At 36.4% G+C, this 26,050-nt stretch overlaps 1 protein-coding gene across 27 annotated transcripts in view; it reads right to left on the bottom strand.

Moving 5' to 3' along the window:
- RGS22 (regulator of G protein signaling 22) overlaps positions 1–26,050 on the bottom strand; it is a 127,227-nt gene that overhangs the window by 63,664 nt on the left and 37,513 nt on the right. For 22 of the 27 annotated variants that reach the window (XM_072734195.1, XM_072734198.1, XM_072734204.1 and 19 more), the window contains 8 exons: positions 24,442–24,571; positions 21,907–22,519; positions 19,980–20,141; positions 11,589–11,763; positions 8,867–9,000; positions 4,947–5,061; positions 3,384–3,506; positions 2,091–2,192 (listed from right to left, as the gene is read on the bottom strand). In XM_072734195.1, the coding sequence (XP_072590296.1) occupies positions 2,091–2,192; positions 3,384–3,506; positions 4,947–5,061; positions 8,867–9,000; positions 11,589–11,763; positions 19,980–20,141; positions 21,907–22,519; positions 24,442–24,571 (1,554 nt within the window). The remainder of the gene's footprint in view (positions 1–2,090; positions 2,193–3,383; positions 3,507–4,946; positions 5,062–8,866; positions 9,001–11,588; positions 11,764–19,979; positions 20,142–21,906; positions 22,520–24,441; positions 24,572–26,050) is intronic. The other 5 variants (XM_072734183.1, XM_072734187.1, XM_072734186.1 and 2 more) reach the window with 1 other exon arrangement.

The raw sequence follows: 26,050 nt of genomic DNA, 5'->3' as shown, positions 1-26,050 counted from the left end.
AATACCCTCTAGGTCCATCCTTATATGTGGAATCTAAAAAGCAAAATAAATGAAAAAACAAAAACAAAAACCAGATTCTTAAATACAAAAACAAATTGGTGGTTGCCAAAGGGGAGGTGACTACAGAGATGAATAAAATAGATAAAGGCAAATAAGAGATACAAACTACCAGTTATAAAATAAGTCACGAAGATGAAAAGCAAGCATAGGGGAATACAGTCAATAATATTGTAATAACCTTGTTTGGTGGTAGATGTGTCTAACATTTACAATGATGAGAGCTGAGTAATGCACAAAATTGCTGAATCACTTTGTTGTACACTTGAAATGAATATAACATTGTATGCTAATTCTACTTCTATTTTTTTAAAAACGTTTTAGAAGATAATCTAGAGAAGGATAAAAACTTACAGACCTTGATAATCCCCAAATAGAATAATCCATCTCAGAATAACCAAAATTTGGCTGTATCTGGTTTCTCAACACTTCTTTAGCAGGTAGAATGATATCATTACTAAAAATTAGTAAGTCTATCAAACAAATAGAATTTCCACTTTTACAAGTGCATGGAAGTATGGTGACTAATACAACAACAAAGAACCCACTTGATGGAGCAGCTTAAGATTTCTGGAGGAGCGGGCTTTTCAGTAGTGAAAACATAATAAATAACAGTAGCAGGCAGGAAGAATAGGCCAGGGGGAGGAGGAAAAGTAGAGACTCACAGGTTAAGGATGAACAAGCAAAAAAAAAAACCAAAAAAGTAAATTAAAAAAAATTTTTTTAAAAAGGATGAACAAGCAAAAGAGCCTACTGTGTAGTCTCAAAAAATGGTACTGGCAAATTAGAGATACAATTTCATGATGGCACTGAGCCAGATCCAGGCTAGGCAGCAGCTGAAGCCCTGTTCTCATGTAAAAAGTACAAAGCTCTGTCAGCTGATTTACAAAGCATACTTATTAATGCAAGAGTCTAGGTGGTAGAAGTAACAACAAACATCCAGCAGCAATACTCTCTGATATCCTGAATAAGAGTACAAGGTAATAAATAGACAAAGCTAATCCCTGCATCATTTGGGGAGAGGTTCTCTGGAATGCGGTTATCCCAGCTAAAAGAGACACTTAGGTGGTCAACAGATATAGAAGTGATTAGCAGTTTCCTAGGCTTGAAGATTTCTCTTTACAAAAAGATCATAAGATCCTGGGGCATCTGGGTGGCTCAGTTGGTTAAGCATCTGCCTTTAGCTTAGTTCATAGTCTCAGGGTCCTGGGATTGAGCCCTGTGTCTAGCTTCCAGAAAGTGTGCTTCTACCTCTCCCTCTGCTCACACCCCTGCTCATGTTCTCTCTCTAAAATAAATAAAATCTTTGGGAAAAAAAAAGATCATAAGATCCTAGGAATAAAAAAATTAAAAGATTAAGTCAGCTACAGTCATAATTCTATTCTCTTTCCTTCTCCCTCCTCAAAAGAGGCCACTCTCTGTTTCCCTTTGCAGAGAATCCTCTGTTCTTCCTCCTCTATTTTGCTTGCTTCAGGGTGGTCTTGAGATATTCTTTTCTTCACCTCTCAGTCTTTGTCTTACATGGTGTGTAGTACAGAAGCACAGGTGATGACATGGATCCTATACTACACAGTCAACATCCTTTCCTGCCCTCTAGAAGGTCACCAGCCTGAGTATGTCCAACAGCTGATTTCTGCAGAAAGCTCAGAGAACAGCTCTGGCCAATGCCTCTGCTCCCCATCACTTCAATGATTAATGACAAGTCCTTTCTTCAGGGTTCTCTTAAATCACTCACAGCCAAACCAAAAAGGCATAAATTACAAAAAATATGGGATGTCCTTTATTGGAAGAACAAATAACTGCCAGCAAAGAGAAAGTAAAGCAAACCAAATAAAATAGATAAAACTGGAAACCCACAAATCAGATTATAAAACAATATTCTACTGACATTTAAATGAAGTAATCTCATGGCAACAATTTAACTGTTGCCTTTTTGCCTGTACTCCCAGATTTCTCTTGTTTGGGGCAGAACACAACTTTTTCATTTCTTTGTGTACTTAGACCTGCACATTGAACCATTATTTATTACTTACTTGGGCCTGTTTGCATACTTTAAAAGGGTGAAGTGTTTCTTGGTAGAAAAGCTGATGATAAGCCTGTAGGTCAAACCAAAAGTACACACTGTTCTTCCACAACTGTAAATGGAAAAAATACATAAATCATTATCACCCAGTTATTAAAGCTTTACAAAGCTCTAATTACAAATATAAATAATTGTTTAGCTTCTTGGTGTTACCATAAATCAGGTTTAATTTAAGATGTCTTATATTCGATTACAAATTAGCAACATACAAAATATTTATTTGGTATTGTCACTAAAATATTATATTTTTGCATGGATGCCTCTTACATAATTGGCCATTAAAATAGGGCACATGCTAGTTAACAATTAAAGAGTAATCACATATTTTGGTATGAAATCAAAATCTTGAGGTATTTTGATAAATATGGGCAAATGTATATCATACTAAAACCAAACACTACCTTAATAATTGAGCCAGTAAAATACTTTATATTTGAGCAAAATGAAAACAAACAAAAAAAAAACTGGCAATGAATCTTCCACTATCCATTGCAATTTCTAATTGTTAGAGTTATTAAAAATGAAAATTAAAGAATTAATAGAAATCAACTCTGAATTTTATATTATATTGAAACAAAATTACAGAAGAATAAATTATTGTTAATAATCCAAGTCAAGGGGCACTTGGGCTGTTCAATCAGTTAAGATTGCAGCTCAGGTCATGATCTCAGGGTCCTGGGATCAAACCCTGTATCTGGCACCATGCTCAGCAGGGAGTCTGCTTCAGGATTCTCTCTGTCCCTCTCCTTCTGCCCCTTCCCCCACTTGTGTGCTCTTTCTCTCACTCTCTATAAATCTTTTTTTTAAATAATGCAAGTTAATCTTTTCCTTTTCTTTGCAATTCTAGTAGGATAGTGAACCAAGAGAATTATGATCAAGATGTTTACATTTTTACTAAATATTTGGCATATTTCTTACCAGAGAAAATGGGAAGTTTTTTTTTTATTTTTTATTTATTTATTTTTTTATTTATGATAGTCACACAGAGAGAGAGAGGCAGAGACACAGGCAGAGGGAGAAGCAGGCTCCATGCACCGGGAGCCCGACGTGGGATTCGATCCTGGATCTCCAGGATTGCGCCCTGGGCCAAAGGCAGGCGCCAAACCGCTGCGCCACCCAGGGATCCCAGAAAATGGGAAGTTTAACATCAAATGTAATTATTTGAGCACTGAATTACTCCAACTTCTCCTACTTTAAAATGAGGTAAAGGCATACAATTAGATTTAAAATCATTATTGTCTACCTTGTTTCCTGAATGCTCACAGAATTTAGTAAAGAAGAATCCAGCTCTATTTTCTACATACAAAGATTGCAACAAATTTTCCATGTCAAATCCTCCCAAGGCACCATCTGCCATGGTTTTAACCTAGATAACAAAACAGAAGTCCATGACCCACCCAGAAACATGGTGATTTTTTATGACACTGTACAACAGGGTTTCATAAATTCCGCCAGGCTGTCATTTTCCCTCTGGACTTACTTAATTTTTGTACCATATAACTAATTAATGCAGTATGTTTGCATCTGACTGTCATTTAAGAGTCATTTATGGAGCCAACTACAGCAGCAGACTTTATTCTATTATAAACCAAACCGATTTCAAACTTAATGTTAGAGCAACTTTTCAACCTCTGTTATTTTCATGTTTCAGGCACAGCAATACCATTTTAGGATTCTTCCAAATCTCTATTGGTGGCCTCATCCCTACATATTTACAGTTATTTTAGCCTTGAGGTGATGCTATAATGGCTACAAGAAAGTTATAAAAAGAACCATCTTCAAGGTCTCTCAGTGCTGCTCATTAACTGTCCTCAGGGGATTCCTCCCTGGACAGTCTCACCCTGTACAGGTCATGGCCTTCAGAATGTAAATGATAATGTAAGTTCACATATAACACTCTTATTTGGAGGCCAACAATGCTGGCAACCCTAATACCATTCTTGAAACACAGAGAGCTGGCTATGTCCCCAAACCTAAGAATAACTATTTTTTTTATTTTTTATTTTTTTTAAGAGTGACTTTAGAATATGAAAAGGCATGTACTGTTCATAGGAACTCTGGTATTTGCTGCGTGGAACTCAGAATTCTTTGTAATCTTCAGATAACTGTGGCATGAACAATTTAAGGCATTGTTATAGTATCTCTCTGCCTCTCTCTTTATACCTCTACTAAACATATTCTCAAGTGAGAATATAATGTTATGATGTTTAACTGTTGGCCTTCCAAAAACCAAAAATACCATTATTTTGGTAGGCAAGAAAAAAAAAAACCTAGTCGGAAGAAAAGGAGAATTGTTTGCTTAGAATAAAATAAAAAATTAAACAAAATTCTAATTGTTCAGATAATATGGGAACTACAAAAGTTTCTACCTAAAGTATAATCCCTAGGGAATATGAAATTGTCATGTAGCTGATGTAGCAAATCCACATGATTAAGGGAGCCATACACTGGAAATATTCTGCTTTATAAAAATCTTAAGTTTCCAAAATATAACATCAAATACTATTTTTTATCAAATGTTAACAATTTAATAAAAATAAAAGACAGTCTTATTTTGTATCTTAGGTGTTATCACATCAAAACCAGAAGACAGCTGTTTTTAAAAGTAGTAATCAATGGAGTATATAGCAACATGGTCCTATAAAAAGAAACAGGAAAATTTTTGTATAAAAATCTTTTTGGAAGGAAAATTAAAATGTGTTGTTTAGTAAAGAAAAAATACTATGGTAGATAAATAAAAATTCCCTAAAATCAGGGGACATCAGTCAAACGAAGAATCAGATAAATCAGTTCTCAAAATACTTACTGAAGGTTCTTCTGTGTAAGTGTATCTTCTATCCAGCTGGGGCTTCAGACATTCAGAAATGTCAGTAAAAGATGTTAAACGAATAACTTTGCTGCTTTCTGACCTGTGCCTCAACCTAAATTATAAGGATAAGAACTCATTGATTAACATATGTTGAGCACCTTTGGTACATGAGGCACCAAATCTTAGGTGTGCATCTGAGCACTATGAGAGAATAAGGGGGGAGGGAAGTACAAGTCTCAGGTCCAGCCATTAAGAAGTGGTTAAGAGGGGAACCTGGGTGGCTCAGTGGTTGAGCATCTGCCTTCGACTCAGGTTGTGATCCTGGGGTCCCGAAATAAGGGAGCCTGCTTCTCCCTCTGCCTATATCTCTGCTTCTCTCTGTGTGTCCGTCATGAATAAGATTTTCCCTGAAAAATGGGTAGGAGATGTATTGTGTGTGTGCATGTACGTGTGTGTGTTTAGAGGGGTTCTTTAGAGGGGAGAATAGTGAGCAATATGTGAAAGTAAGTAGGGAAAGCCTTGTTTAAAAGGCAGTAAGTTAATTAACTTGTTTAGGGTAAGAGGACACTACCAGTTAAGTAAACACTACATAACACATACTAAACACTGTGCTAAATACAATTCACATTATCATATTTAACCCTCACAACAGGTGTGATTCTTAAGGATTTATATGTGGCAGTGTGGGGAGAGATCATGAAAGACTGTGGAGCTAGACCAATGACTATAGGTATTATCTTTTTATATTTTCTTATCTAGCTCTCTCTCCCTCATTGCAATTATTCTAAACCTTATTTTCCAGCTCCATAAAACATACCCATCCACTTCACCAAGACAGCTGCACTCCAATCCACCAGCAGATTGCTTTGCATGTTCTTCTCAGACAAAAAGGTAGGTACAACATGCTTCCATTTCCTCTCCCTTGATGTAGCAGACTGACTGGCTAACTCAACACTTATTGCCAGTGACATGCCTCCATAAGTAGCACCGCTGAGATACTGAAAAAGCTAAATACTAAGTTTCTAAGACCAAGTTCCAGAGACAGTCATGTGACACAGTTATGACTACTGAGATACAAAACAAAGACTGCTGGGGAGCATCTAAGAAGCTTGCTTTCCTGACAAAAGGAAAGGATTCATGAAAATTGCCCTTTCTTCTTTATGATTTGAAAGCCTGATGTCAGGAGCTGTAACACCAATGATTATTAAAGAATGGCCAAGAACATTACAAAAATTCAAGCCCTAACACTTCCAATCCAAGGAATCAATACTGGCAGTTGCCTACCCTCAGATTCCTTGTTCTGTGAGAAAAAATAAATTTGTCTAAGCCATTGTTAGCCAACTTTTCTGTTATTCACAACTGAAAACTCTTAAATTACAAATATATTCACCTATACCTATCCTTATTTCCTTCCATACTGTTTCAGGAAAAAGTTTCCTATCTTCTGTCCAAGGTTAATCTCATGGCCTTTGTCCTTGAATCTTTCCTTATGTTCTCCTTTGAAAATATAGACCTTCTTCTTTCTCATGGATCTGTAACTTCTCCCTTTCCACTAGATACTTACTACTCTAGGCATATAAAGAGGCTCAAATCTCCACCGCCTTAAAAATATTGCTTCCTACTACAGAAAATCATCGAATCACAAAAGGAGGGGAAAAAAAGTAACAAAGGGATTACAAGATAGCCAGAAAACAATTAATAAAATGACAATAAGTCCATACCTATCAATAATTATTTTTAATGTAAATGGACTTAACTCTCCAATTAAGACACAGAGTTGCGCAGCCCCCGTGGCTTAGCAGTTTAGCGCCACCTTCAGCCTGGGGCGTAATCCTGGAGACCAGGGTCCCACGTCAGGCTCCCTGCATGAAGCCTGCTTCTCCCTCTGCCTATGTCTCTGCCTCTCTCTCTCTCTCTCTCATGAATAAATAAAATCTTAAAAAAAGACACAGAGTGGCTTGAATGCTCTCATACATGCTAAAAGGAGTACATTGTTACAACTCTTATGAAATACAATTTGGTAATATCTAAAAAAAAACCCTTTAAATCACATGAACTTTGATTTAGAAATTCTACTTTTAGAAATTTATCCTGCAGACAAGTATATACATGAAATACAGCAAATGTACAAGAACATCCATTGTAACATTGTTTTTAGTAATGAAAAATATTGTAAATAATGTCCATGTCCCTCAATAGAGTACAAATACAACATTTGACATAAAATGAAAGATAATCAGACATAAGGAGAGAGAAAATTACAAGAACGAGAAACAATGGAAAAAATAGATTATAGTCTATTACTGTAGTAATGGATAGTATTTACTGCTATGAAATACCTTCTCCAATAAATTCAGTAAAAACAAAAGTATAGAATAAGTGGATAGCATGCTGCCATTTTTGAACTACGCATATACTTCCAATATTGAAAATAAAATAATGTAATTTTAATAAATGACACAAAATAACTCTCTAGATGTTTTCCACTGAATAGAAAACAATCTCCAGATTTCTTAATGTGATATAAAAAAATTTCACTATCTGAACCTCATTGCTTTAGCTTGTATCTTGCCTTTTGCTGTAATACTCTATACTCTAGCCACAACATAAACATAAAAACAATGCATAGTTCTCAAAATTAAACTTTTCTCTCAATTCATACTTATATGTCTTTTTACTTGTTTTATCACTTGAAAAATCAAGATAATGCCTCCTTCATGGGGAGGCAGTAAGAACTGATATAATGCAAGCAAAGTATCTACACCAAAGCTCACTAACTGCTATTTTTGGAAATGGCAGACAGAGAGATTTAGACCAACTCTCCCTTTGAAGACAAACTAGATAAACTGAAAGAAATACAAAAATTAGTCTGCTAGAAGAAATCAGAGTGCTACCAATGTAGTTAAGAATTTTGGGGCAACAGAAACAAACCCACAATTACATGGTCAATTATCTTTGACAAAAGAGGCAAGAATGTACAATAGGAAAAAGACATTCTCTTCAACAAATGGTGTTGGGAAAACTGGACTGCTACATGCAAAAGAATGAAACTGGACCACTTTCTTATATCATACAAGCTGAAGTGACTTCCAGGGAATTTAAAGAGACATTGCCCTTTTCTTCCCCAATTTTCATTTCTCTCTTTTTTCCTCCTTTGAGAAGCCAAACATGAAAGATTAAGACACTCAAAAGCAAAATACATATGCAGAGAAAAGTTAGAATGTGACTATGTATGTCCAGGAAAAGGCACATACTAGAGAAGACCTGAGAAGACTCTAAGTTTGACCTCAGGCTGATGCTTGGCACAATCTACAATAATAAAAACATCAAAAATCAATTTAAAATGGTGAATTTCATGTTATGTGAATTTTATCTCAAAGGAAAAAAAGAATTAAAGTGAAGTAATAAACTAGTAAACAAAAAAATTATTCCCCAGCAAATCCTACACCAAAATTAACACCAAAGTGTGGTTTTTTTAGGTTGAAGGAAAATAATCCCATTTGAAATAAAGAACAATGAGAAGAGTACATATGTGGGCAAATCTAAATGAATAAGGTAATATGCTATGTTAAATAACCACAAAATTCTTGAGTCTTACGAATTTACAAGTTTGAGAAATACTGAACTACTGATCAGTGCCCTAGTAAGAACTGGAGTGCAGTCTTCTCAGAAGTCTTCTGACTGTACAGCTCATCAGAGGCTGGAGGTTAGAGGCATCATCTATTTCAGATTACTATTCTCAGGAGTTCTGCTCTTAATTCAGAGTATGCATGACTCTAATACCTATCACTGAAATATAAGAAACTCATACAAAAAAATCAACATAGTTTTCAATTTCTATTTTCTATTTAATTTTTCAATTCTTCAAAAACCTTACCCCTGCAGAATAACACTTGGCACATAAAAGGTGCACCTACCCTTTCTCAATTGCATCATCCTTCGAAGAAATTAGATACAAAGACTTGCTCTTCCAAGGTTTTTGACCTGCTGTTTTTACTCTAGGTGGTTTCTTGGGAGATTTAGGACTTTGTAATAAATTGGATTCTTCTTTCTAAAAAAGTGGTAAAATAATTTTTAAAAAGTGAAAAATGAGCAATTTAAAGGGGAACAAAAGGCCAGAGAATAAAGCATAGAAAGCTCTGCCCATCTACTTTAAATTTGTTTTGATCACTAGAAGACTTCTTCTCTCAGTCTACCACCTCCCATGCTTCCCAGTAGAATAAAAATGTCCTGCTTCCCAAACTCCCACTCTTATACAACCAGATGGCTGATACCCCTACAACTCTTTAGAGTGTAAGAGAAGAAAGGCAAAGGCTTGTATATCCTTACTCACAGCATTGTGAAAGAAGACTCTTTCCTAGAGGGAGAACTTCACAAAAACTTTTCTTTATTCTATAATCAGATAGGTTTAAGTACATCTGGGGGATGGAACTAGGGGGATAGGCAATGGGGAACTAGGGTGGCAGGGCAGAGAATGGAAGCAAGGATATCACTGGGCCATAATAAAAACCTGTATCTTAACAAATATATATCCTTCCATTTTTGGACATTTTATTTTTGTGGCTATTATTTCCATTATTAAATGTTATTTATGGTAAAAGTTAACTATTTGGTAAAAGCTACATGCACAAATCAAAAAAACACAAACAGTTAAATGTCCAAATATAGGAGAAAGAAACAATGATCTGAGAATGGTATGTACATAAATGTAACATTATATAACACTTAAAAGTAAGGATTATGAAGTTATGATATACATGGGAAAATGTGATGACGATGTTAAAAGAAATAATAGAATACAAAAGTATAAGTGCATTAAAATGAAAAATTCACAAGACTAAGAGAAAATAATACTAGATGTCTACAAGTAGGCGAGATCAGAAGTGATTTGTATTGTTTCCAAATTTACAGTAGGTTAGTTATTTCCATAATTTGAAAACAAATGTCAATTTTTCTTATATGTCAACTTCTACTGGAATGTATTATATGTTGCCAGAGAGCAAGGAATATAATTATGATGTTTTATTATCCAGAATAAATAATAAAATCTTACATACACTCTAGGTGCCTAACAACTACTAATATTTCTTTTAAGAATTCCATAAACAAAATTAATTACTTAAGTACGGAGTATGCATAACTTCCTAAGTATCAGGGCTCACATCTGTTTTATTCATTCAGAACACAGCATCACATTAAGCCACACTCAGTTAAATGAGTGGTACCGCAGGGGGGCTGAGCATATTAAAAGTATCATACAAAGTAGTCAAATTCATAAAAACCGAATGTAGAATAGTGGTACCAGGGCCAGCGGGAGGAGCTGTTTAATGGGTATATGGTTTTAAACCTCCAAGATAAAGTTCGTGAGATATGTTTCACAATAATGCAAATATACTTATTACTGAAGTGTACAATTGAAAATGGCTAAGATGGTAGATTTTATGTTTTTTTTTCTTTTTTTTTTACCACACTGAAGCAAGTATTCTTAAAAAAAATTAAGTGTATTATACAGAGAAAAGCCTAAGTTAAAATTTTAGGCTTTTCTGGCTTGGATGAAAACTAGAAGAGTATCCAGAAAATCACTAATGGAGAAAAAAACTAACAAAAGGACCCTGTAGATTGGGGGTTGGGGAGGTAGATAAAGGAACTGTTCTATATTGTGACTGTGATGGCAGTTACACAATGAACATGTCTGTCAAAATTCATAAAACTGTACACTAGTAAGGTTAAACTTTACTGTATACAAATCACATCTTAACTTTTTAAGTAGGCTCCACAACCAATGTGAGCCCAACCTGGTGCTTGGACTCACAACCCTGGGATGAAGACCTAAGCTGAGATCAATCTTTCCATACTCGTCCAGCACTGCTCTCCTTCAAGTTCCTTTTCAGGAACCACACCACTTACTCTATCTTGCCACTTACCTCTCAAATGTTGTACATCTCAAATGTGATTTGTATAGATATTTACATATTATCAGAATACGTGCTCCCTACACTACACCTGTAAGATGCATATTAACTAGTCACATAGGCGAATGGTGGAAGATTAGATTTATCTGTGAAGTCACACACAAAAAAAGCCACGCAGGCAAAGGAGGTCAGGAAAGTATAAAAAATGGATAAGAAACCATTAGCGCACGAAAGTGACACTAATTCAAAGTGTGGTCCTCAAACCAGCAGCAAGAGCATCATCGCCTGGGAGGAAACTTGTTGGAAATGTAAACCCATGGGCCCCACACTAGATCTTCTGACTTTAGATATCCAAGTGAAGCCCAGGAATCTATTTTAACAAGCTCTTTGGGTGACTCTTATGTGTGTATGCTGAAGTTTCAGAACCAACAGGCAGTGCTTTGAATACCAATCACCAAGGAATCCTATCAAAATGTAGGTTCCAAAATGTGACAAGATCAGGAGAGTGACCTGATCAAATATTTTTAAAGGCTCACTTTGGCTGCTTAGTGGAGAGCAGACCATAGGTTTTCTTAATTCCCCATTGTTGCAGCATGCGCATTAACAACAACCCCCCCCCCAAAAAAAAAAGCTTATGATAAAACTTAAGTATTGGTGCACAAAACCCAAGCATGGATATTTTACCATAAACTTAATAAAGAAATCAAAGTATAAATGTCTACCCTACCTGCATATCAGATATCTGTGGAATGCAAGATTTAGGTCTTAATGGCAAGAGGGTTGCCATTTGTGGAAAAGGGTCAACGTCCTTCCTTGGTTTCTCTTGACGGAGATGCCAGAATTTCAGTTCAGCGCTAGCATGTTTAGCTGAGGATGAATGAGTAACACAGAATCTTGGTGCCCTAGTCAAAGGAAAAACAAATTCAAGATTAGGCTGGACAATAAGCCTCAAAAATCAAAAGCCTGCAAAATCTAGAATGCCAGTGCTCACCATTATGTCTTACCAAATATTTTTTCTAAAAATTCCCACTTTTTTCTGCTGCCTAACCTTTTTAAAAAAATGTTTTTCTATGACTTATCAACTACCTGGAATTACATTCACTCATATAAGAGGCAATATACATTAGGAAAAAAATAATAAATTTACATTCAAATTATTATCTGCTTGATAATAAATCTATATATCTGTTGATGAAGGAATTTTAAAAAAATAACTTACAGTTTCTAATAAGAAGAACATAAAATGCACCTGTGTTCATTTTAAGGCAGTTGGTATTTATCTAAATAAATACTAAATAAATACACCAAATAAAAACTGGTAGATGAAATTCACATTTTAAAATGTATAAACATTTTTAATTATGTTTAATTAACTACTAAAGTAGATTATTATTCATATGCTTTATTTTCAAGCCTTAAATTTGTTGAAGATAAGAATTAGTTTTACAACAATTTATATAAATGACAGACCAACACTATGTCCAGAAACCCAGGAAAAAGAATGTTTGGCACAATGTCAAGGCCACGCTTAATTGGATTGGATATCCTGGTTTAGTCTGTGGGCTAACTCTATTGGTTACAGAGTTAACCCCAGCTGTCAGGCCTGATGCTAATTGTTGCTTGGACGGGTTTCTCCCCACCACTACCCAATGCCACAGCCTACAGACAAATTCTCACTCCATATTTCAGGTCCCGGTAAAAGAAATTACCTCCCTTTAAAATAGGAAGAAAGTAGATATTCCCCTAATGGGAACACAGGTTGGGAGTGAAAGAAAATCCAAAGTTCATAATTAGTTTAGATTCAGAAAGAACACTGTATAGAGACCTGGGTGGTCATCCTAACTATATTTCAGAAACTTTACTTGCAGACTTGGAAATATCAAAAATGATCTCTTATTCTCTTGGCAACCAGTAAGTAGGAATCTATAAGATCCTTATCTAATAAAGCATACATGTGCTGACCAGAAAATCTAGGTATCTCAATTTTCTGATTTCCATCGTTATACTATACTATATGGACCCCATAAGTCTCTGCTGCTCCTACCATTTTAAACTTACATTAGTTTCATTCATAGCATTAATTTTTCATTAGCCACTATGTAAATTCATCAAATATTGTGGAAAAAATCTCACAATCGTAAACTGGTGTTGTATTATTTTTCATGCTTCCATCATTTAAGTTCTTATGTACACTACAAATATCTTAATTCTCAAACTCTAGAGAGTGGGAGAAGATACCTGTCACATAATACTATCAAAGGAACTGTGTCAGTATGATGTGTGTATGTGTGTGTATATGTATATGTTTGTATGTACTTATGTGTATATAGATTCCAATAGAAAAATAGGCAAATGAGATAAATAAGCAATTCATGAAAACTGAAATCCAAATGACTAAATGATCAATCAACCATTGAAAAGATTATCAGCCTCACTAGTACTCATGGAAATGCTTATTATAATCACAGGACACAAATGACACACTAAATACATGGGCAAAAATTTAGAAGTCTGACAATATTAAGTGCTACCATGGATTTACAGCAATGGGTACTCTCATATTCTGTTGAGAGTGCATAAATGGGTACACCTGCTGTAGAAAAGTGGCTAAGTGTACAAGAATATACACAACAGCACTGCCTTTAATTGTAAAAGGTAGGAAATAAGCCAAATGTCAAAAAAATAGTAATTATGGTAATCATGCAGTGAAATACCAATATACATCAACGAAAATCAGTAGAACTATTAAACACAGTTATAGACCATTCTTATATGTAATGCTGATAGAAGATACAAAAGAATGCATACAACATGATACCATTTATATAAAGTTGTAGAACAGGCAGACAAAAGTATATGTTTAGGGATTTATTTGCATACATGGTTGGTAAAACTATAAAGAAAAGAGAATTATAATCATAAAAGTCAGGATAGTGGTTACCTCCAAGGGGGAATGAGGATGTTGGATCAATAAGGCACCATTAGGGGTCTTGGCAATGTTTTCTTTCCCAACCCACGTGGTGGTTACATAAGTATTTGCTTCACGATATTCATTAAACTGTTTTAGTTTGAAATTTAAAAAATACACAGGATTTTTAGCTAGATTAAAAAAAAATCCAAGGATTCTGGGAAAATGACAATGTGGCCAATATTGATTTTTCTACCTCTCAGAATCCCTCCATAAAAACAGTATAACTAAATAGCAAAACTGAAAACTCATGGATTACATTTAGGACAGACTGTTGATAAGACAAGATATCCCCACAAATACCAAAATACAAGTAGCAGGGACAGACTACTGTCAGCCACAAGACCTGCATGGTGGAAGGAAGTGTCTGCCAGACCTGAAAAGGGAAGAGCACCAAAACAGCAGGAAAAGCAGAGCAGGTCCATTTGGGATCAACAGCCTACTGTTGACTACACACAAAATTCAATCATATTTCTATGGACCAACAATTAACTGGAAAACTACATTTAAAAATATGAACTATGATGCATGCAACTTGGATCATTATGTCTTGATGGCATTACGCTGACCAGCAGAGATCAGACTCAAAAGGTTACATACTGTATGACTTTATTTACATGACATTCTCAAAAAGACAAAAGTGTAGTAACAAGGAATAGATCAGTGGTTGCCAGGGGTTAGGAGTAGAGAAAAAAATGTAACAACAAAAGGGTAGTGTGAGAGTTTTGGGGGTGACAGATTGTTTGTGACTTGAATGTTATGGTGGTTATATGAATCTTTACAATTCGATGTCCTGGATGTTAATGTAAAACATAGAAAAGAAGGAAATAGGAGGGCAAGCTTTTGCAATAAGTGAAGACGAACAATTGGATATCCATAGGCAAAACCGAAAAAAAAAAAAACAAAAAAAAACAAAAAAAAAAAAACAAAGCAACTAAACCTGGTCCTAAACCTAAAATCTTATACAAAAACTAACTCCAAATGGACCACAGACTTAAGCGAAAAACATAAAGTTACAAAGGTTTTACAAAAATAAAAGAAAATCTTTAGGATCTAGAACTAGGCAAAGAGTTCTTTGGTTTGAAACCAAAGGCATAATCCACAAAAGGATGAGTTGAAAAATTGGACCTCATCAAAACTGTAAAATTTTGCTCTGGGGGAGCCCCCAGAGTGGCAGTGCCTTTGGCTTAGGTCATGATTCCAGGGTTCTGGGATTGAGCCCCACATCAGGCTCCCAGCTGAGTGGGGAGTCTATTTCCTCTCTGCCCTGTTCATGCTCTCTCTCTCTTGCTCTCATCCTCAAATAAATAAAATCTTTTTTAAAAAAATTGTTCTGTGAAAAATTCCCTGCCTTTTTATTCTTTCAGATAGTTATATCTATTCTTTTTGGAAAAATATTTATTTATTTATGTATATGAGAGAGAGAAAGCAGGGGGAGAAGGAGGAGAGGGAGGGAGAGAATCTCAAGCAGACTCCATGCTGAGCATGGAGCCCGATGGTAGGGAGGGCTTGAGTCCAGGACCCCAAGATCCTAACTCAAGCCAAAATCAAGAGTCAGGGATCCCTGGGTGGTGCAGCGGTTTGGCGCCTGCCTTTGGCCCAGGGCGCGATCCTGGAGACCCAGGATTGAGTCCCACGTCAGGCTCCCGGTGCATGGAGCCTGCTTCTCCCTCTGCCTGTGTCTGTGTCTCTGGCTCTGTCTCTCCTTCTATCTCTCAAGAATAAATAAATAAAATATTTAAAAAAAAAATAAAATGTAGAAAGGTATAAAGAATTAAATTTAAAAAAAAAAAAAATCAAGAGTCAGATGCTTAACTGACTGAGCCCTGGATAGTTATATTTGTTCTTAATAGTCAGTGCAGGCAGCAATATTTTCTGTAGGAACATTCGTGTTAATTGAATAAATTTGCCTCAAGACCTTTTTGCCTCTACCCTGATGAAATGTTTGGAGTGAAACTTACCTGGAATCCTTCATTTAGAAATAGTCCCCCAATACACCACCCTCCCAGAGGAAATCTGACACATGATGAATTTCTCTTTCAAGTTATTTCCTTTCTTGTCTTCATGATCATCTGTTGCTTGTCCTGCTTGGTTTGTCCCGTTTTTTCAGTTATTTGTGGTCTTCATTACTGAGTATGGTAACTTGGTTTGTGAAAATTGCATTTTCCATTTGCATCTCCAATTCCAGGCCATCACCAGAGGATTCACTGTGTTCTCTCCTATTTATAACTCTTTTCCAAATCAATGACAATTCTGGTTCCCATTATCTACATTATTTTTACTGTTTTGCTTAATCTAGATTTTTTTTTTGATTTTTATTTATTTATGATAGTCACACACAGAGAGAGAGAGAGAGAGGCAGAGACATAGGCAGAGGGAGAAGCAGGCTCCATGCACTGGGAGCCTGATGTGGGATTCGATCCCGGGTCTCCAGGATCGCGCCCTGGGCCAAAGGCAAGCGCCGAACCACTGCGCCACCCAGGCATCCCCTTAATCTAGATTTTTAAAATAAAAATATAGAACTCAAGACCAGCCAGATGGAAAAGATGCATAGAATATGGTATGCGGGAAGGAGCACAAAGCTTCTGTGCTCTGTAAGCACACTACTCTTCCCAAATCTCCACATGTTCACCAAACAGGAAGTTCTGAAAGACCCTTTTAAGAAGTGTTTGGAAAGCTTGTCTTTAAAAAGGCAAGCTAAAGACTGGGAGAAAATATTTGCAGACTACATGTCTGGCTAATGACTAGTATCTAGAACACAAAAATAACTTTAAAACTCAGTAATAAGAAAGAAAACAATCCAATTAAAAAATAGACAAAAGACCTGAACAGATATTTCACCGAAGAGGATATACAAATGGCAAATGAGCACTTGAAAAGAGATGTTCAGCATCATTAATCACTGGAGAACTGCAAAAGACTATCACTGCACACATATTAGAATGGCTAAAAATAGAAAATTGTGACACCACCAAACAATGACAAGGATGCACAGAAACTGGTCATTCTTGCATTGCTGGTGGGAATGTAAAATGGTACATCAACTTTGGAAAATAGTTTGGCAGTTTCTTTTATTTTTTTTAAATAATTTTTTATTTATTTATGATAGTCACACACAGAAAGAGAGAGAGAGAGAGAGGCAGAGACACAGGCAGAGGGAGAAGCAGGCTCCATGCACTGGGAGTCCGACGTGGGATTCGATCCCAGGTCTCCAGGATCGCGCCCTGGGCCAAAGGCAGGCGCCAAACCGCTGCGCCACCCAGGGATCCCTGGCAGTTTCTTTTAAAACTAAAAATGGACTATGTGACCCACTAACCTCACTCTTAGACATTTACCCCAGCGAAATGAAAACTTATGTTCATTCAGAAACCTGTCCGTGAGTGCTCATAGCTACTTACTTAGTAATAGTGAAAGAGTGGAAATATCCCTAATGTCCTTCAGTGGGTGAATGGATGTGTAACATCCATACAACAGAGTACTACTTAGAGATGCAAAAAAAAAGTATTGATATGCACATCAACTTGGATGGATTCTCAAGGGATTCACGTTCTGACAGGTGTGAGGTGGATATCTCATTATATTTTTGATTTGCATTTCCCTGACGATGAGAGATGTTGAGCATCTTAACATGTATCTGTTGGCCATCTTATCTTTTCTTAGGAGAACTGTCTATTCATATCTTCTGCCCATTTTTTTAATTGGATTATTCATTTTGGGGGTGTTGGGTTTTTTTAAGTTATTTATATATATTTTGGGTATGAACCCTTTTTAAGATATGTCATTTGCAAATATCTTTTCCCATTCCATAGGTGGCCTTTTAATTTTATTGTTTCCTTTGCTGTGCAGAAGCTTTTTATTTTGATGAAGTCCCAACAGTTTTGTTTTGCTCTTGTTTCCCTTGCCTCATGAGACATTCCTAGAAGGAAGTTGCCATGGCTGATGTCAAAAAGGTTGCTGCCTGTTCTCCTCTAGGATTTTGATGGTTTCTTGTCTCACATTTATTTGTTTTTTTTTTTTACATTAAAAAAAAAAAGATTTTATTTATTCATTTGAGAAAGAAAGAACATGAGTGCAGGGAGAGGGATAGAGGGAGAGGAAAAAGCAGCTTGATCCCAGCAACCTGAGTTGAAGGCAAATGTTTAAATGACACAGCCCCTCAGGTGCCCCTCACATTTAGATCTTTTGTCCATTTTGAGTTTATCTTCGTGTCTGGTGTAAGAAAGTGGTCCAATTTCATTCTTCTGCATGTTACTGCCCAGTTTTCCCAACATCATTTGTTGAAGAGACTGTCTTTTTTCCATTGGATATTCTTTCCTGATTTGTCAAAGATGAATTGACCATGTAGTTATGGGTTCATTTCTGGGTTTTCTATTCTATGTGTCTATTTTCATGCCAGTATCATGCTGTCTTGATCACTACAGGTAATATAACCTGAAGTCTGGAATTGTGATGCCTCCACCTTTGTTTTTCTTTTTCAAGTTTGCTTTGGCTATTTGGGGTCTTTCATGGTTCCATACAAATTTTAGGATTGTTTGTTCTAGCTTTGCAAAAAGTGCTTGTGGTATTTTGATAGGGATTGCATCAAATGTGTAGAGTGCTTTGGGTAGTACAGACATTTTTTAAAAGATTTTATTTATTTATTCATGAGAGACACAGAGAGAGGGGGTGGGGGCAGAGACACAGGCAGAGGGAGAAGCAGACTCCATGCAGGGAGCCTGATGTGGGACTTAATCCCGGGACTCCAGGATCACGCCCTGGGCCGAAGGCAGACGCTCAACCACTGAGCCATCCAGGTGTCCCTAGTGTAGACATTTTAACAATATTTCTTCTTCCAATCCATGGGCATGGAATGTTATTCCATTTCTTTATGTCCTCTTCAATTTCTTTCATTAGTGTTTTATAGTTTTCAGAGTATAAGTCTTTCCCCTCTTTGGTTAGGTTTATTCCTAGGTATTTAATGGTTTTGGGTGCAATTGTAAATGGGACTGATTCTTTAATTTATCTTTCTGCGGTTTCATTATTGGTGTATAGAAATACAACAGATTTCTGGACATTGATCTTATATCCTGTGACTTTATCGAATTTGTGTATCAGTTCTAGCAAATTTTTAGTGGAGTCTTTCAGGTTTTCTATATAGAGTATCATGTAATCTGCCAACAGTGAAAGTTTTACTACTTCTTTGCTGATTTAAATGCCTTTCATTTCTTTTTGTTGTCTGATCACTGAGGCCAGGCCTTCCAGTTGAGGCTAGGTTAAATATCAGTGGTGAAAGTGGACATATTTAAGTTTTTAAAGAAAGAAAAACAACATTCTATCTATCTATCTATCTATCTATCTATCTATCTATCTATAGATATATAGAAAAGTGCAAAGCATCTAAGTAATCTGGAATACCTAGATGGGAGATGATGCCGAAGAAGTGGGTGAGGGGCAAATTATGATGACCTTACTTGATAACTTAAGGCATTTGAATGCTACACTGAAAGCTGTGGAAAAGATTTCAAGCAGAAAAGTGACATAATCACTTCCATCACAGCCTCAAAGCAGCTCAATTATCCTCAAATGGCATAAATTTTCTCCACTATGTCCCCTCTCTTTTCCTTAGAGTCCTTCAAGTCCCAAGTAAAAAATTGCCTCTCCTCTGTATTGTATGTGTTCACCACACTTTCTTTTATTATACTCATTTCCCATGTGTGTTCCTCTTATAGACTGTAAACACCAGAATTATCTATAGTTTACCATTTATCCTTAGTACAAGCACGTGGCCTCTCATAAGTACTTAAAATATATTTATTGAGATGAAAAATCCATAACTGTATCAAGATGTAAACACACACATACACACACACACACACACACACACACACAAACACACCAATTGGGATACTGACTGTAAAAAGGTCAGGTGGAGAAGAATGTGCTCACAAGTTAAAATGGAACTTATATACTGTCCAGCCTTATTACAGATTTAAAGTCCCCCAAATCTCCAAATTATCTAAAGGGTAAATCCTTTAAGGAAGGTGAAAGATATAGTTATCTTGTGATTTTAAATTTCCACAAATTATAAATCAGTAAGACAAAAAAGTATAACTTGTAACTCATCTAGGAAAAGTGAAAGCAAATATGTTTGATCTACATTGTTTATCTTACCAATATAGAAGTAATGGTTTTACAACCTCTGTCTGAATATTTCTTAAGTGTTCTTCATTCCACTGAGATGCATCTAGCAGTTTAAATTTTGATAATATTTCTGTAGAAAGATAGCAATCTCCATTGCTCACTAGATAGAATTTTTTCATCTTCTCAAGATGTCTAAAACAAAACACATCCACACACATTGCTACAACATTCAACAAGTCAAATGTTTTCACTTCTAAAATGTTTCAGACAAGCAATGAACTATCTCAAACCAACAATGAGTTACAGAAGTACCAATGTGGAGATAAAAATATTTCTTACAATTATGGGAACAGGAAAAGTGTTTTTGGTAGGTTGAACAATGGCCTTCCAAAGATGTCCATGTCCTAATCCTCAGAACCTCTGAATGTTTGTTACCTTACATGATCGAAGGCATTCTGGAGATGTGATTATGATTTTAAGAAGACTATCCTAGATTATCTAGATGACCCTACTGTAATTACAAGGGTCCTTCTAAGAGGGAGTCAGGAGAGTCAGTCATTGAGAAAAGATGTGAGGATAGAAGCAGAGGTCAAAGAGAAGATGCTATATTGATGGCTTGAAGATGGAGGAAAGGCCATAAACCAAAGAAAGCAGATGGATGACCTCTGGAAGCTGAAAAAAGCAAGGAAATGGATTCTCCCCTAGAGCCTCCAGAGAAAATGTAGCCCTGCCCACCTGTTTTAGACTTCCTATCTCCAAAATGTAACGGAATAAATTTGTGTTGCCTTAAAAACCATTACATTTGTAGCAATCTACTACAGCAATAATACAAACTAATACAGTATTGATCCTGAAGAACTTATATAGGTTGCTTGTATATATCTTGAAAAGTGGCAGTAGCTTTCAACTTCATGATCAATCAAGCCATAGCTTCACAATCAGCCATCTGGTAACTCCTGATCCTATAAGTACGTACAACAATGAGGTCTATGATCTGAATGCCATGGAAATAACTGGAATAACCCAGTTACTAGTCTATACTCAGTCAAACCCTTACTGGGAATTGCATTCTACTGTAGTTGGTCTGCTTCAGAGCAGAAAGGAGAACATAGGATAAAAACTTTCCTAAAGCAGGGTCCTCTTAAGGTTCTTTTTTTCTAAGATTTTATTTATTTATTCATGAGAGACACAGAGAGAAAGAGAGAGAGAGGCAGAGACACAGGCAGAGAGAGAAGCAGGCTCCATGTAGGGAGCCTAATGTGGGACTCGATCCTGGGATTCAACCCCAGGACTCCAGGACCACACCCTGGGCCGAAGGCAGGCACTAAACCGCTGAGCCATCCATGGATCCTCCCTCTTAAGGTTCTTAAGACTTACACAGTAATCTAAAACATATAGGGTAGCCAAACAAGGACCTGGACCCATGAGACATCCAGGAGGCTCTCTAGAGGATATAAGATATCTAGAAGATATGTTATTCAGATATGAATGTCTAAGTGGCATCCAAACAAAGATCATGGGATTTGTTAACTGAGCAGGCTGCTAGGAACAGTAATCTCTTACCATGGCATAAGACCTTTTATATAAGATATCTGAATTCAGTGTGGTTATATAACTGAAAAAAAATTATACAAAAATATAATACTACAAAAAAAATATAACACTACAATGTTATAAAAATAAAATAGAATGATTGATTTGAAAGCAGGTTTAGAATCTATGGGAAGAAACATTTTATGAACCCAAACAATTGCCACTATTTGTATCTGAAAATTATAAAATCAAAGAACTAGTGAAATCACTATTATTATAATAAAATAAATGTTATTATTCATTCCTCTAAAAGTATAAGTTACATTTTCATTTTTATTTCAGGCTTTCTGCCTGTGCTTAAATGACCCAAACTAATATTCTGTAATTAAAAAAAAAAACTATTGAAAGTAAAAACTAGGCCTACCTTTGATGTCTTCCGCGGTCCTTAAGAACTTTTAACCTCTCAATATCCATCCATAATGACCAATATCTCTCTCCTAAAGTACCTTTTATAAATTTCTTAAATCTTTCAAACTCCTTTCTATTGCCAATATCATAAGCTTTGTGAGACATACACCAATCAGCCCTGCTTTCTGGTCCAATGCTCTCACTCTTTGAATTTGCTCGTTCTAACATCTTGTCTGACTTTTCATTTGTGGTTTGAAATGTTTCACTTAAAACATTCCTGCCATGGAGAGGCTCAAAACCCTCCTCGAGCACCACTTCTGCTACTTTGTTGAAATTTATATAATCTGGACTTTCTGTAAGTGGCTCTTCAAAAATCTGATGAATTGCTACTCTCAAAATAAAGTCTATATAAGATCTTAAAAATTCTTCACATGTTGTGAAACGCAATGGAAGGCTTTCATCAGCATCCTGTTGCCTCTCAAGGTATATTCTTAGAAGGGCTTGAGAAGGAGTGTCTTGTACAGATACAGACCCATCTTCTTCTTCTTCAAAATGAGAAGTTAATCTATTGGTTTCAGATGAGTCCCTTTTTGTTCTTGGGTGAATTCTATCGTCGAAGATAAAGCTTTCTGTAATAAATCATAAAAGGCTATTAGATCAGATATGAATACAAAGTTATTTTTAGTATTAACCAGATGTTGCAGAGCCAGCATGGTAAGTGGATTTGTCACAGGTAGTGACTTCAGGTAGCTTAAGGAGGAGTTCTGAAGCCACAGGTGGTACCAGTAGAGAAAAAACTGCCAGCAGGATTGGCCAGATAAGGTGATAATAGTGGCAGATAAACTAAATATTTGACATCCTTAATATAGAGGATCTTCAAAAAGGCATCATGCACTTCTAAAATGTAATGATTTAGGCTGACATAGAATGTCAATATGTAAAGGCCAAATCTATTAAATAATTAGAATATACACATTAAACAATTGTATGTATTCTAATATTTCAACCTGTAAGATAAAATAAAATTAGGGCACCTGGGCGGATCAGTCAGCTAAGTGTCTGCCTTTGACTCAGGTCCTGATCTGATCCTGGGACTGAGTCCCACGTGGGGTCCCCTGCTCAGCAGGGAGTCTGCTTCTCCCTCTACCCCTGCCCCGTGCTCATGAGTGGTCTCTCACGCTCTCTCTCATGCTCCCTCTCACACTTGCTCGCTCTCTCTCAAATAAACATTTAAAAATCTTAAAAATAAATAAATAAAGTTAGACAATCAGTAAACAGATCAGAACTGGAGTTATATCAGTAATTTTTAAAAATTCACTACTTTATAAGAAAGATTCAATTACTATCATACTTACAATCTACCATCAAAATGGCATAAGGTACTCATGAAGGCTCACAAATACAAACATATTAAAAAACTAGACTTTTGTAAACCTACGAAAAGATACTGGATATACACCCAACCCCACAGAAGTGGAGAGAGAGAGAAAGGCTAACATTTCTGTTCACCACCTTCCTGCTATCCGTTCTTTTCCTGTTTACAATCTTCACTATCTTGGCCCTCTGATTTTCTACTTTACTATTTGGGGGAAACAGCGAGAAACCTATAAATTCAGCTATTTTCAATTAAGGAGACTGTTTTCCTCTATTCCTAGATTTAGATTCTAGAGAATCCAGATTTATTGTCCTCAGAGGTTGCTTACACTTTTCAAAAGAATTAGGTAAGAACTTAGTGAATTGCTAGTTAATGACACCCATTTCTGGAAGTTTTCTTCTATATATATCTATGAAAAGTTGATATCATCCACAAAAGTTCCCCATGGTAGAAATCTATCTGCTTTCCAAGGAGAAAAACAGTCTAACTTAGAAGGAAAACTCAAGTTGTATGAATATGCTTTTAAGAGGAGAGGACAGTTGCACCCACTTAAATTCAAATACTGAATAATAATTTGTAAACTGTCATAGAAAATAGAGACAAGACAAACATTTACTGACTGCCCATGAGGCACCAGGTGCTGGGCCAGGCCTTTACTGTATATTTAGTATGTATCATTATTCTAATCTTACAGATGAGAAAAGCAAGGCTCTCAAGAAGTGAAATAACTTTAAAAAGTCACACAGCTAGCTAACAAGTATTAACCCATCTAAACCCACACTCTTTTTCCTATGTCAAGTTGCCTCTCAAAAAACAGTAGAGGGGCACCTTAGTGGCTCAGTCGGTTAAGCATCTGATTCTTGATTTTGGCTCAGGTCATGATGTGAGGATTGTGAGATGGAGCCCCATATTGCGCTCTACACTCAGCAGGGAGTCTGCTTGAGATTCTCTCTCTCCCTCTCCCCTCCCTCTGCTTTCTCTTTCTCTCTCCCTCTCTCTCTCAAATAAATAAATAAATCTTTAAAAATAAAAACAGTAGAAAGTGAAGTGGGGGTGGGGTAGGGATGCAGATTATTTTTTCTCCCCAACCACAACGTATTGTACTGTAAGATTAGAACACCAATTACAAAAGATTTAAAGAGGAGTTCCAAAATCATTCTTGTCCTTTCTGCTTACCAGAAATGGATGAAACAACCGGTGGTTCAGGTTTGCTGTGGAGTACACAAGACGGTAATGAAAATGTTGGTACTGTTTGCAAACTTTGTTTTGCTAATGCAAACCAATCTTTTGTTTGAGTATAGGAGCCCTAGGAAGAAAGGAGCACCTTTGTTTAATGTAAGATTAGCAGTGTTCTCCCAATCAGGAATCTCAACACATCATTATAACATTACATTTGCATAGTACACTATGAAAGGGAAAATCATGCCATGAAAGAAAAGAATGTTGTACACAGAAAAATTCATTAGCTGAGAATAATGGGAAGGAAATTTCAACTCAGATTATTTGGATATAAGATGACGAAGGTAAAAATGAGCCCATACACATCAAATCCTTCACTCTTCCACCAGAAGCATACACCCTACCTCATGGCTCCGTTACAGGCTCATGACATCTAACTGTATATTGGCAGTCCCATAGCTCATCCATCATTGGCTGCCTCTTCTGCAAGCTATTCCCATTTACAACTTCCAAATTATTTCCTCCCCCTAATTCTGTCCAATCTGACTCTGTGTTTTTTACAACACCTCCCTAACATGATAGACTTACTCTCAGGGGCACTAAAGACCTCCCCACGCTCAACTGCCCCTTTGCCTTAGATTCAGTTTTCACAGCTTTGCTTGGATTGTATGCTTCCTGAAGACTGATTCCTGACTCCATCTGTCCCTGCATGTAGCCTTCAATTTTTCCTGTACCTCTGAGCCAGCTGACCCAATTCCCAAGCTGACCCTCAGCTTTCAGAACCCCAGTCCTGAGAAGCCCTCTTCTCAGCTTTCCTGAGAAAATTGCTCTGCCTGCCTCTCTCAGTAACATCCTCATGATCTTTCTAAGATAATCCAAACTGTTCAACAAAAGCAGAGAAAGAAGTGTCTCATTTCTCCTTTCTCCAACTGAGTCAGCTGGGTGACCCTTAGCCTCAGAAAGACTCACAAAAGAGGCAGGGCTCAAATGGAATAGATGTTGTTCTCTGACTATGATACAGAATTAAGCAGGGCAAGTCAGGCCACACAATGAGACCAAAAAGCAAGAGAGAGAAATGGAAAGTGTCACATATAGATTGTTACTGCCCCTCTTAGAAGAAAGGTTTCTTGTGTGGATAAAAGCTTTTAAAGACTCTAATTTCCTTTTGGTCCCTTTTTTCCTCCTTTAAAACCAAGTCATTTATTATTTATTTTTTCCAAGCCATTTATTATTAATTACAGATTCATTCAACATGTATTTATTGAGTGACTACTCTATTCCAAGCAGTATCCTAAGCACTGAGAGAAGACCCAAATAATGAAGAACTATCAGGGAACTGAGAGAGGCCAATAAACAAAAGTCCCTGCTATTTCAAGTGCACAAAAAAGATTGCAGATTAAAAATTAGGAAAGGAGTAGTAAGTAGTCAGTCAGACATAAACATAGGTAACTAGTCCACTTAATGTTCTTAAGAGATGAATCAATTGCTTGTGTTTAGATGGCATAATGAAGACTCACAGAAGTATTACCAACTGTCATCACAAAAATTAATCTTTGTCTACAGTCATGATTTAAATGATTAAAAGGCTCAAAGAATTTTGAATCCT

This window comes from Vulpes vulpes, chromosome 13 (assembly GCF_048418805.1).
Source record: "Vulpes vulpes isolate BD-2025 chromosome 13, VulVul3, whole genome shotgun sequence".
Lineage (NCBI taxonomy): Eukaryota > Metazoa > Chordata > Mammalia > Carnivora > Canidae > Vulpes > Vulpes vulpes.
The sequence above is the reverse complement of the archived record's forward strand: the minus strand, read 5'-3'. Positions and strand labels throughout refer to the sequence as shown.